This window comes from Euphorbia lathyris, chromosome 8, assembly GCF_963576675.1.
Source record: "Euphorbia lathyris chromosome 8, ddEupLath1.1, whole genome shotgun sequence".
Taxonomy (NCBI): domain Eukaryota; kingdom Viridiplantae; phylum Streptophyta; class Magnoliopsida; order Malpighiales; family Euphorbiaceae; genus Euphorbia; species Euphorbia lathyris.
The window spans coordinates 34,133,772-34,147,500 of NC_088917.1; the positions used below are offsets into that span (position 1 = coordinate 34,133,772).

Sequence of the window (13,729 nt, forward strand, 5' to 3'; positions counted from 1 at the left end):
GCTGAACCATATAAATCTCTGTGTTATTTATTTTATTGTTCTTATTTGATTTTGTTATCAATTTATTTATCCAAATTAAATATTTCTTTCCCATGTGAGGTTTTTCCTAATAACGACCTTAACATGACCTGCCAGATACTGGTCTAAAAGGGTGGAAACTGGATACATACACAGTTGGAAGTAGTTAAAATAACTATTTTTTGCCAAGTTCATGACTCAGATTCTGCTAGCCATTGTGCGTCGAACTCTCTTTACATTGAAGCAGAATCCAAACAAATCTCCCATGCCTTATCATGCGCGGTCGAATAAGGTTTGTCTAGATGTCCGCGAACTATATTCCAACACTACGATAAAGGCTATTATTTCCAACACTATGAACATTCAATTATAGATATATATGGTTTTGCACATACCTAAAGGTCTAACCAAGCGGAGGGGTAGAACCAAGAAATTCATAGAGCCAGATGAGATCCAATAGATAACATAGATTGAAAACTATGAGACCCACGGGAAGGGGCTCGTGCTGACACGATAAAGAAATAGAACGAAGCTTAACCATCTTTCACTCCTCTTAACATATCTAGAAAGAAGTATTGGTGTGGATAGAAAATAGAGTAAATTATAAGGACATCTGGTATCCGACCAAGAAGAAAGGAGAAATGTACGGAAACCACTTAAATTCATTTCCCACTATGTGTAGAAATATAATCTCAATGTCTTGCCTAGATAAACGGTTCATAAAAGCTAAAGGAATTTCCCCTCGGGATACTAAACCCTAAAGAGCACAAGAAACGAATGGGGGGGGGGGCATATAATACATTAAGGAATATTCAATGGAAATAGCTTGGACACATGGATCAATGCCATCCCTTAATCCAGAGGATACACATTAACCATCTGATCTAAGAAGACAATATTCCCATATGATACGAATGAAACCGTTTGAACACGTGGGCGGATCCCTACCATCCATCAGTGTAGTAGTACGGTCTTAAAAGAGAAACTGTTGGATGAAGGAAGACAATTACGTGAAGGACATGGGACAAAGAGCAACATGCACAGCCTAACACCAGAGGTTCGAAGGTCGCAGGTCCAATGCAAACCAACCACCTGGCAGAGCGTGTGCAATATAACAGGGTACACTACCTGACAACGTCAGAGTTGAGCATGCTAGAACTAACCGAAAGCTGACACATGTCATATGACTCACTAGGGCACATTCTTAAAATGACAAAGAATACCATTAGTAACCACTATAAATAGGAAATGTTTATAAACTAGACAAGGTACGTGAATTATACAATTAACATCAATATTTTGAATATCTTCAATCATTCTACAACTCCTGCTAACTTAGGCACTGGAGCAGGTTTGTTGGATACTAGCCCCTCTCTGGCCGTTTGTTGCTCTTATCTCAGGCTAGTGGAAGAAAGATCTAGAAGATTTCTCGAAAGCAAAGATAACATATAGTAAAAGGAATTACATTTGCTAGGAGGATACAATTCTTAGTTGGGTTAGGGGATTTATATAGGAAGTCTGGAAACAATATAAATACCATATTGTGGCAATGAGAATTTCGTCCAACATAGTTAGAATTCTAGGATTTTTGTGCTTTCTTTTGTGAGACAAAAATAACACACCAAACACTTTAACTTTGTCGAAATATTTAGGGTTTTATTGACACTATTTTTCGTTTTTTGTTCATGTGGATCAATATTGGAGATGTTCTACTCATGGACGTTTTCTCAAAGTTGATACTAGTTTGAAAGATTTAAAGTTTGAGCATTTCAAAAGGTAAACGCAATAAACCTTCTTGATTAGATTAACTGTTATTATTTAATGAATATAACGGGATCCATGGAATCAGAATTAGAAATGTTTTAAATTTTATTGCGTCTAAGTCACCGACTTTGTCCATTCTATTCCTAACATACCCCTTATCTATTGGTTAGTTAGATAAAAAGATAATTGCCTTTTAATAATTAATAATTATATAATAAATCAAAACGAATATAAAAAATAAACATTTTTTTCTAATTATAGTATCCTAAATTGGATTATAGTTAGGACAATTATGCCAACTTCACGTTTCTTTGAAGTGGAGTTGAGATGCTGATTGGGCTACGTGGTAGCCACATTAGCTATTAGTGTTGCTTGAGAACTTTTCAGAAGAACTTCTTGGGATATGAGGAGAGTATAAAGTTCATGAAACTCAACAAAAGGGCCCGACGGACACTCAAAGTTGTAATTGGAGCATGATACTTCCCAATATTTTTAAAGATAGCCGTATTAAACTGGCTAGGATTTACAACACTACTTGAGGTGTCAAGTTCATCTGCAACACCTTAACTTTTCGTAGATATTCTCCAAATGACATATCCTTTTTTTTAAATCTTGAATTTCAATTGGGAGTTGCAATTTTTTGTTTGAAGGAACAATGCGAAAATCTCTTTCAAGAGCAAGCCAAATACTCCTTGATGTAGTTTGATTATGAACAGCAGAAAATACCTCAACGGACAAGGATGTATATAACCAAGATTTAGCAGCTTCATCATTGACGTTTCCATGCATCAAGAAAAGGATTTTCATACACATAGGATGGGATGAATTGGCCGCATTAACATTATTTGTGCACCAAGACAAACATTGTGTAGGTGTAAATTTATAGGTTACCATGCTTTGCTCCTCCAATTACATATTAATGTAATAATAATAATAATAATAATAATAATATTTCGTATTTGGTCATTCACCGTTAGATTTAACCTTATTAGAATTCTAAGGTGGAGATTGAAAACATACTATAGATTTAATAAACTTACATTTACTACTGTTGAATATATATTGAATGAATGAAATCCGATTATAGAAATTGGTCCATCCAAGAAAGTCAAAAATAAAATTAGTATAAATTTATAAATAAAAATGAGATGTGTTAGATTTATAATTTAAATCAAGTCAAGATAAGATATGTAATCAGAAAATTTATGATGCAAAATGACAAATTTTAATCACATTAAAGTGTGAAGTTATGTATTAGTCCCGATATTTATTAAATCTCCAAAGCCAAACTGTGAATTGTTTAATTCAGTAATTAAGAGTGCTCAAGTCACAAAATAGCTAAATTAAAGTGTTTTTTTTCTATAAAAAAAGCATATAATATTACTGCTGGAACGAAACATCACCATGCATTTGCGCACTTATAGAAGCGGGCTTAGAATGCTAAACTATAGGCATAGTCATAGATAAAACAACACTCACTAAACAATATGCTACTTTATTAGCTGACCTTTTAACAAAACAAAAATCTCATGAATATTAACAAGTAACATATGATAGAAGTTAATGATGGCACCAAATTTCGATAAATCTTGCGTATTGGATCAAATCGTCAGGACTACTTCTTACGCGTCCATCTTAACAATAATATTTGACCACCCGTTGTTAGCAATAAACAACAACACTTGGTGAAGGCCCAATGCCTCAGCAATTCTTGGAGGAAAAATACCAGATTTCGAATGTGTAAGCACAAAAAACAATCCAGCAGTGTCACAACAAACACCTCCAACCCGATAGAATCAGCTCCTAATATACATGCATCATCAATGTTTAGTTTCAGGCCGCCACCCGTAGATGCTACCAATCTTTCCACCCGCCAAACACCACCATTCACCTTAATCAAAACTGATGCTTTCTAAAATTGTCGATGAAAGTCCTTACGCAGACGCACAATAGACATTAGCGAAATAAAAGTCTTCTCTCAGTAGCTCGAGTTTCATTGACACCAAATCTCTCACAACCCCATACATAGTAAATAGCACTCTTGAAGATTCTGAGAAGATATGAAGCCTTTGAACCAATCAATAAAATTTATCCATAGGACTTGATGATCAATCCTCAAAAAATGCTAGAACCTAGTCGAATAAACATGGTCCATAAATAAATGGACCGAATGTTCACCCACAGATTTACATAGGCTACATATATTATCATTCGAGAAACCTTTACTACTGAGAACATCTTTAATCTAAATAAAATTTTTACAGGCCCTCCAAACTAATAGTTTACCAGTGGTGGAATCATGAATGACCACATCCTCGTCCAAGCCAAAACTTGAGTAGCCCCCTTATACCAACACCATTCTCCCATGCAACACAATAACTCGAGTAGACCGAATATAATCGTATTTTATCGAAATACCAAATTAGTGTGGCATTAACTTCCACATCCCCAACTGATAATGATAGGATAAACTGAACATCATTATCGTCAAACAAAGGCAGAATCCCTCTCAAATCTCAATCCCTTAAGTCTTTCATTCGAAGATCCGGGACTCGTAAAAATTTGGTGCCATTTTTATTCTCGTCATAGGAAGAAAGTTCGGGGAATCCCCTAACCACGGATCACGCCAAATGGTTACTTGTAGACAATTTACAACCCGCCACCTTAGGCCACACATTAATACGTCCCTTGAACTCCAGATACTATACAATATCAAACTTGGGTTTGAACCTACCCGAGATAAAAAAAAAAGGTCCCCCAAAGAAGTATTTAGCTTTGAGAAGTCGATCTAAACATGAGGGTCCATGCCTATTTAGCCAACATTGGGAAGTTAAACGCACGTAGATGCCTGAAACAAAGTCCCCCATGCTCATTTCGGTGACACAAGTTCTCCTAAAAAGTCCAATGAATTTGTTTTTTCCCCTTCAGATTTGAACCCCATATGAATTCATCATCCATTGTAGCTCCTCACATAGAAATAGGGATTAAAAACATACTCATACAAAACCCAGGAATCATTTATGAAGCAAATTTTAATAAAACTTCCTTACCTACCTGTGAGAGTATCTTACCATACCAACCAAATATTCTATGCCACAACCAACTTTTAAATAGCAAAAAATAGCCCTTTTTATTTCAACCCATCATAGTAGGAAGCCCCAAGTAACGACTCATATCTAGAATCTGATGGATCCCCTTCGGAACCTTCTGACTAAAGAAGATTCTCAATCTTTGGTAGTTAATCGCTTGCCCCTGAGTCCACCTCATACTTGTCTAGAATTGCTTTTAACAAAATAGCCTATTGTTCATGAGCCCCACAAAAAAGCAAAATGTTATCTGCAAACATTAGATGCGATATAGATGGAGCATTGCGTGTAACCTGACAACCTAATAAGGCATTTTACATTTGATCCTGATTTAATAGTTGAGAGAGGCTCTCAACACAAATGATATAAAGATAAGGCGAGAGAGGATCACCCTATCAAAGACCACATTCCGGAATAAAATACTCTACCATGTTTCCATTTACCAAAATCATATATAAAATTGAAGTCACGCACATCATCAACCACTTAACCCAAGAAGAATGGAAACCCAATTTCTCCATCATATAGTTTGCAAGAAACCCCATCAAACACTTTGATAAGCTTTACATATATCAATCTTCACCGAACCGAACCATCTTTACCTCTCTACTTACACTTCATCGAGTGAATAAATTCAAAAGCTGAAATAATATTGTTAATAATTAAACGACCCGGTACACAAGCCAACTGCTCTTTAGAGATAATATTAGGTAGAATGTCCTACAACATATTGGCCAACACCCTGGAGATAATTTTATACAAAATAGTAGAGAGAGCGATATGCTAAAAGTCTCCAACACTAGTAGGTGAGTCGACCTTTGGAATGAGCACAATATTCATACTAGCAAGTGAAGGGGGAAAGATGCTGCTTCCAACCACTCGACCCTGACTTTAAAGATCGCATCCCTGATAATCAGTCAAATTTTTTGGAAGAAACCCGGACATAGCCCATCTGGCCTCAGAGATTTGTCGGGGTGCATTTCAAAAGTCGTTGTCTTAAATTCTTCCAAAGAAAAGGGACGAAGCAAAACGACATTATCTTCATTGCTAACTCGAGAGCAAACATAATCAACATTTAAATCAACCTCACCAACCCTTTCTTGAAAAATATCGAAAGAATAAGCTAATACTGCTGCCTCGATGTTCGAGGCTTCCTCAACTCACGAGTCATCCCTGAGTTGCAACCACGGGATTCGATTCAGATGTTTCTAATGTAAAACACTAACATGAAAAAACTTATATTTTTCGGTCCCTTCCTGATGACCATTCAGATTTTGAACGTTGCTTCCAATATATATTTTATGGCAAGTGAAGCTCGCTAGGGATGTGGATCAGTGTGGTTTAAAACGCACACCGATCCGAATCGATTGAATTCGATTTTTCGATTCGTTTATTTTGACACTTCGGTTCAGTATCAGTTTTAGGTGCATTTTGGTATTCGGTTCGGTTTGATAAAAAATATAAAAAAAACCGAATCGCACCAAATTACACATATTCTATATTATTTTAGTTTTTTTTTTTAATATTGTTGAGATAATAAGTCAATATAAATATATTTTGAAAGTATTTCAATTTTGTTTTTGTTGTTGAGATAAATGCAATAAGAAAATATAGTAATTTTGGATCGTCACGAGTGTGATGTGCCTCCTGTAGGCCTCCAGGATATTCTGAGTGCGGATCGGCTTGGACGTTCCACACGTCGGAGTATCAACTTTTAATTTTCTTTCTGTTTGCTCTGGGCTCGGCCCTCCTTTGTTACCAAAAAATTATTTCTATGCGGTTCTAAACTGATGCATACCCCTCAAGCTGGCTACTAAACTGTATAATTTATACAACTTGGAACCTAATATTAGGTACCTTCCTAGTTAAATAATGGGAGAATTACAAAACTAACACTTTTCAAGAGGGTAGTTTACATTTCTAGCTCATTTTAAAAAACTAACCAAAACTAACACATTTCAACAAGTAACTTTCAAGTTTACCCTCATCTTCTTCCTTAACATAACTGTGTGTCTTTGTCTTCCCCCCCCCCCCCCCCCCCCCATCTCTCTTTCTCGCGCTTTCTCTCTATAAAGAACAGAACAATCTACAGAACGACTACGAATACTACAACAATCAATCTAACCCACAGTTCATACAATAAAATTTCTACAATCATATAAGTTTTTCCATTGATTTTTAGTTTCATTGAAAAGATTTAAATCTTAGTCCATTCATCGTTAAGATCTAGCAGGTTGTTTCTCTACAACCCAATGTATATTGTTTCTCTTCATTTTTCATATTTTTACTGATCGTGTGAACCCCAAAAACAGTGGCATTGTTGGCTGAAAATACATTTTGATTGGAATATCAGTTTCAGACATTTTTTCTCGACAGTGTCGATATCTGTCGATATCTGATAGATATCGACACTGTAGATATTTGTAGATATCTGTATATATCTACAATATTTGTCGATATCGACAAATATCTACAAATATCGATAACACATATCTACAGATATCTACAATATTTGTCGATATCGACAAATATCTACAGATATCTACAACACATATCTACAGATATCTACATATAATATATATCTACAATATTTGTCGATATCGACAAATATCTACAGATATCTACAAATATCTACAATATCTACACTATCGGGGAAAAATCTGAAACTGATATTCCAACCAAAATGCATTTTCAGATAACAATGCCACTGTTTTTGGGGTTCGCACAACCAGGAAAAACATGAAAAAGGAAGAGAAACAATATATATTGGGACGAGATTGCCGAAAAAAGGGTCGCCTTCTTCCTCCTCTTCCGTTCGTCGTTCGCCTTCTTCTCCTCCTCTTCCTATCGCCGCCATTCGCTTCTCCTTCTTTCTCCTCGTCGTTCGCTTCTCCTCCTCTTCCTATCGCCGCCTTTCGCTTCTCCACCTCTTTGAGTGTCCCGCCGTCGCTTCTCGTTCTACCTCCTCTTCCTATCGCAGCGTTTGATACGTTAGAGAGATGAAGTTCTGTTTAGGAATGATGAGGGCAAACTTGGAAATTACTTGTTGAAATATGTTAGTTTTGGTTAATTTTTTAAAAGGAGCTAGAAATGTAAACTACTTCTCCCTTAAATAATGGGTGGATATAAAAACAAAAACAAATTAATTAAGTTATTAGATATTTGAATGAATGTTATAGATTATTTCAAATTTCAATAGTCCAAACACAAATTAAATAATGGACCCAAACTTCCAACTGCTTGAGATTGAGAAGATGACACCATCAAAAACCATTCAACCAATGTTATGGTAGACCGTGTATGGTTGGGGGGAGATCTCGTGGCTAGCTCCACAGCCACCGCCGCCGCATAGGAATTGCTGCCAACGTCCGCTATGGCATATTGGTAATTCTGCGATGCCCAAATGCCCATTTTCATACACTAATTTTTGAATGTTAAGCAGAGAAAGAAAGTATGGAGTGTCCCTCGTGACGCCTTTATTTCTTCGTCTCAGTCCATAGTGTTGATTCCCGTTTCTTTGAACCCGATAAAGCAAAATTACAAAAGCAGTCGCTTTTACACTTGAACAATGGAGACGAGAACTTCATTACTTTTATTGAAAAAGATCACTCTTTTTTAAACCTCTATGTGCTGCCCCAACAGAAGGGATTTACTTTTCTTCAAAATTCGTAATTTGTCTCAGTCTCTGAAATTCAGAATCCTCTGATTCCTTTTTTCCCTTTACCATTAAAAATTCATATTCCTTTCCTTTGTGTTTCCTTCAAAGGCTATACGGTCTGAATTCATTTGGTTTCTATTTTACTTGTATACTTTCTTGATAATATTCTAGTATTTCTTTGTGAATTTTGTTTTATAATTGGTCAATTTCAAATTACTTAGCATTTATTTCGAAAGCTTTTTCTCCTTTCTTTCCCGCTTCTTCTTTTCCTTTTTGTCATGGGATTTTCAAGGTCCCATTTAGAAGACCGGTGCTTTGTTAGTTCAAACTTTGGTGCTATATGTAATGAGTAGAATTATGTCTAGTTACAGAAACTGTTCATCACGAATTGGGAGAGATCTGAGGAGGTGATTCTGATATGGGAGGAGTTGGCAAAGTGGAAGTTATCAATAGCAAAGGTTGTTCAAGACTTTTTCTGGGTTTATCATCTTCAATTCCTTCTTTTAGAGGTTTACAATCCTTTGATCCAATGTCTCCGGCCACATCCTCTATTGGGTCTGAGCAGCTGACCGTCCGATCAACCGGCCCTTTTGCTGGTCTTGTTATATGTGTTACAGGTCTATCTAAAGGTATGTGCTTTACCCTTACTGCAGTAAGCAGATTTAGATGTTGATGTTGAGGAAGAAAAGTTTTGATTTTGTTGGAATCTTCTCCTTTAAATCTGGTAGACTATTATGTCCTTTTCCTTTGTTTATTAGATACAGGACTTCTTAATTGTATAAAGTCATGAATTTTAAGATTCTCTCTTGTTTTCTTGGAAGTATGTGGATGTCCTTTAGTATTTTGTCCACTATTATGGTACAAGTAATAATAGTTCCTTTAGGTTTGATAGAGTATGGAGCTGACTGGCTGTGATGGGATTTGATTCTTGTCCTTTTTATTCTCTTTCTCTTACTTTTATTCAAAAATACTTCTTTGTGTTAGTATTCTTCAGTACAACTTAATTGATTTCTTGTTTGGTTAGCTTAATTTGATAATTATGTTTTCACACCTTATGCAGAAGCAAGGAAGCAAGTAATGGAAGCCACAGAGAGATTAGGTGGTCAATACAGTCCTCATTTGCATCCTCAGTGCACCCATTTGGTAGTCCAGATATCCTTTTTTTTTCCCGGCTGAATATATGTTCCATTATTTTGTGAATTTAATACAGAAATGATGTTTTCTGTCTCCTTGATTGCTATGAATGGAGTAATGAAATGGATACATGAGGGGATTTTTTTGGAATATTCTGTGGTTGGATTAGAAAAGCCAATTTATCAAGTTCCAGTTTTTTCATTTCATCCCTGAGTATGTGATGCTTGAGAATGAGAAATCATTTTTTAGGCCATTTAACAAGTGCTTTATTTTACCAGTACAATCTCTCGTGATTCCCTGACACTGATCACAGCTTTGGTGGACGCAAGTTTGAGCATGCCTTGAAGCATGGATCAAAAAATGGTCTTTTTGTTGTTACACTAGGATGGTTTGTGGACAGTGTCCGAAGGAACGGTATGTGTTAGCTACTTCATTTTTCTTTCATTTAACTAGCACGCTTAAGCTATCTATACTCAGCTTGTTGAACAATCAATATTTATATTGGGAAGTAATAAAGCTAAATAAAAATTAAGGTGAAACTTCACTCAGTATCTGAAATCTGTTTGCTTTTACTTATTGCAGTGAGGTTGAGTGAATCACTCTACAGTGTAAAGACTGTTGGAGGAAATGATGTGAAATTAGATGACCTAAATCGACTTGTTGGTTTTAGTGGTACTGAAAATTCATGTCTTCCTGTTGGTATTAATGATGCCAAGCAATTTGACGTTGCTGAAGGACTGCATAAACGATTGTCTGGAAGAAGCTCTAATAGAAGTATTGATTCAACCCTTTCTGGTAGCTCCATATACATTGATTCAGACATCTCAGATGAACTGCGAAATAAGGTTACTAAAATTTCTATTAGTCAAATTAATTGTTTGTTTTACTTTGAGCAACTCGTGAGATGCTTGATATGGTTCGTAGGTTTATGAGGCAGCTTTCAAAGAGGGCGCCACGTTTGTAGATCGATGGTTTGTTGGCTGCAATGCAAGTCACGTAGTGTGTGAAGGGGGTTCTGTAAAGAGATATTTTGGCCACTCTAATAACCTTGTTACTGTGAGTATTTCTGTATCGCATTCTATTGCTCAATCTTAAACCAATGAATTGAATACTTTTCCATTTCCATTTTCATTTTCTTCCCGAATTGCTTATATAGTTTGATTTAATATTCTATTTCTCACAATGTATTTTGTGGTTGTATGTTTCTTGTACAATGAATTGATGGCACCATCTGCATTTTGAAATAAGTCACTTGTATCATTAATTGGTTAAAAAGTGACTCACTATTATTTCTTTCTCAATCAAGTTCTTTTGGCATATGATGTATCTCAGCCATTTTGGGTTCTAAAAACAGCCAAGGAAAAGCATATCCAGAGGCTTGTTCATGTATCTGCTGATTTAGCAAGGCAGGTCGTGATGATGCTTGAAAATATGCAAAATGGCTTGGCAGGACAGGTACAATTGCAATTTGTTCACTCACTTGATGTTTTTGGTTCGAATCAGAATCACTGCAAGTGGATGTTTACCATCTTTAATTTTGATGTTTCTTTTAGGAAACAAATGGGGGAAGTAATCCTCAAGAAATTATTCAGAGTTTGCAAAGTAAAGTAAGCTATGAAGATAGGCAACGGATTGTAAACTTAGCTAAAAATGAAGTTAGAAGTCGTCGTGGCCGTCGAATGCAGGTTAGTAATCATATTCATTCATGTGCTGTTTGTTTCTTTTAATCCTATATATGTTGATTATTTTTGTTTTATGATGACTTCTATATATAATTGTTTATCCTGTCCATATTTGGTTTTCTGGTTAGGTTTCGGTATTAAATTTTAGTTAGTTTCACTGTAAAACCTATCTGATTGCATTTGAATATGTTTTAGCTTACTCAACAAGAGTTAGGTAACTGGTAAAAAGGGCTTGCTTTCATAGAAATGTCTTTGATCAACAATTAGGGAAATTTTTAAAGGGTGATTAGAGCTGTTGTCTTACTAATTTAAAAGTCTTCAAGGGGCAACTACCTGGACCCTTCATTAATATTACACGAATGGGTGGGTGTGATTTTCGGTGCTGTGGGAAAGTTTTCAACTCATGATTATATTTTGCATTAGTAGTCCTTTTGACATATAATCTGCTGAGTGATTGTTAGCAGTGCGTGCAGGCGATAATTTGCAAGTTCGACTGTTCTTTAAGTATTCTGTGTTCGGCATTGACATTGAATTACTGCATTACATATTATGGTGATATATTAATGGCATTTGAATTCTGTGGGTTCTTACAGACATGCCAAACCCCGATTCGTCCAATAACCCCAAGCAGCCTTCTGGATTCAATCTGCTGGTCAATATCCGAGGCAACTACAACTGCTTCTCTTTACACAGATTCGTTAAGTGGAGGAGATGTTAGTGGATATCAGACACCTTTGTTCTTTGATACGAACGAGGATACCAAGGATGATTCTGAGGCTTCCTTTATGAACCTAACACGGCCTCTAACAGAAAGGTTCTCTCCCTCTCTATATTTTTCTCTTAGTCTACTAGGAATTGAATTGTTAAACTAAATTGTTTCCTGTATGTATGTGCCTTGCAGTGAGAAAGCTGAGTTGATATTTAAGAATCACTTTTTAACCATACTCTTTCCTGTTGACCGATTCTCGGAAATGGGCCCTTCTTCAAGAACATTTTTCAGTCAAAATGGTTTCACATGTTTGCAGGTCTTGGATCATATATATGCATATTATCAGGTATTCGCTTCCTTACTTCTATATATGCGACAATACATATACATGATGAGTTGTATATCTTGTTTGCTTGAGTCATGAGTGCGGAAATTATGACACCTTTTGCAGGAGAATATGTCAGCGTCTGAAATAGAAGGTGCAATTCACACAGATTCAAGGCATGCAGACAGGCTTCGATCTGTCTACTCCAGTAAAGAAACAGCCGATGTTGGTTATGCGATATTCAAACGAATAGACTTCTTAGGTAGCCGGAGGAGTTTCGAGATGTTGAAGCGTGTTACGGGAGATAACAACAGTAACGTGTATGAACTCTTGCTTAGAGCGTAACATAATCTTATGAACTAGATGTGTACAGTGTTTGTAACAAACAAATCAGAGAATGATCTAATCCAGAGTTTTCTTATACTAGAGTGTGCATCAACAACAGTTTTTTTGAATGGAAGTGACTGTATATTAGTTTGTAAGTTTACTTCCATTCATTCATTCAGTGTCTGTTCGATCATATATTTATAGTATAATGAATGATTTATTTCATTCCATCAATTTTACAAGAAAAGATAAAGTCAATATTATTTCATCAAGAAAATAGCAATTAAGAAGTAGCAGGTATGCAGATTGCTGCAATATTCATAAAGAAAATGACATGCCTTTGAAGACAGACAATTTGATTGTATAAATATGACTCCTGATTCATGAATTTCTAAACTAAAACCTATACAAAACATAGGAGCACCAAAGTCTGCTCCCACAGGGCTCTGTCCCTATCCAGGCCTAAAACAGCAGAAATGCAAAAGTTTGAGTTACAACCATTTTAGTTCAGTTGCTTACTGAACCTAGATTGCTGAGCAATCTAGATTTATCACTGCCAAAGAATGTTCTAAAATCTAGAATTTTAGATGAAAAAGTTGCTAAAAGCCGGGTTTTTTCGATGAAAATCAAAAATTTTAGCTTGGACTACCTAAGTTAATGGACCACTCTTATGAGCAAATCGCACTCCCGCGGAGTCAAATAAGGAGCGCGGCTTCGACCACTAGACGGACTGCAGACCAAGAGGGATAAGGAATACCAATTGTCCCGGATACGATTGAACCACTTCGACAGCTTATTTTGAAGGCGGCTTGGAGAGAACTCCTTGGTAATCAAAACCCAAAGATCTATGAACTAGTCCATGTTTGACTAGCCAAGCAGACAAAGGACCCTGCATCTTTTTTCTCTCTCCCGGATTTTTATTTGTATAATATAAGTATTTATCATTCACGATGAAATTCTTGAAGATTGACTTGCCTTTTTCTTTTTTGTTATTCTGTAGAAATGTATCCTCCCTCTAGTTTACTA

The 13,729-nt window shown here is 36.0% G+C and overlaps 2 protein-coding genes across 4 annotated transcripts in view; one reads left to right on the top strand and one right to left on the bottom strand.

Moving 5' to 3' along the window:
- The first annotated feature begins 8,101 nt into the window (after window positions 1-8,101).
- On the top strand, window positions 8,102-12,928 carry LOC136203368 (uncharacterized). Of its 3 annotated transcripts, none has more exons than XM_065994495.1 (11): window positions 8,102-8,252; window positions 8,898-9,155; window positions 9,587-9,678; window positions 9,972-10,074; window positions 10,243-10,505; window positions 10,585-10,716; window positions 10,993-11,115; window positions 11,214-11,345; window positions 11,936-12,156; window positions 12,244-12,397; window positions 12,503-12,928. In XM_065994495.1, the coding sequence occupies exons 2-11, from the start codon at window positions 8,945-8,947 to the stop codon at window positions 12,719-12,721; spliced, it is 1,650 nt and encodes a 549-aa protein (XP_065850567.1). In that variant the 5' UTR covers window positions 8,102-8,252; window positions 8,898-8,944; the 3' UTR covers window positions 12,722-12,928. The 3 variants fall into 3 exon arrangements, with proteins under 3 accessions (XP_065850567.1, XP_065850566.1, XP_065850565.1); XM_065994494.1 differs by having other exon boundaries at window positions 8,107-8,252; window positions 8,892-9,155; XM_065994493.1 differs by lacking the exon at window positions 8,102-8,252 and having other exon boundaries at window positions 8,303-9,155.
- Window positions 12,929-13,553: 625 nt separating this feature from the next.
- Window positions 13,554-13,729, bottom strand: part of LOC136203914 (NAD(P)H-quinone oxidoreductase subunit K, chloroplastic-like) — a 1,677-nt gene continuing 1,501 nt past the window's right edge. Inside the window, exon 2 of the mRNA XM_065995137.1 lies at window positions 13,554-13,729. This exon is cut by the window's right edge and continues 646 nt beyond it. Within this exon, the coding sequence (XP_065851209.1) occupies window positions 13,719-13,729 (11 nt within the window). The 3' untranslated portion in view covers window positions 13,554-13,718.

Coding starts and splice junctions, on each gene's coding strand:
- LOC136203368 (XM_065994495.1), top strand. CDS start 8,945: ATGGGAGGAGTTGGCAAAGTGGAAGTTATCAATAGCAAAGGTTGTTCA. Junction 9,679..9,971: donor GCACCCATTTGGTAGTCCAG/ATATCCTTTTTT, acceptor GACACTGATCAC/AGCTTTGGTGGACGCAAGTT. Junction 10,717..10,992: donor ACTCTAATAACCTTGTTACT/GTGAGTATTTCT, acceptor GATGTATCTCAG/CCATTTTGGGTTCTAAAAAC.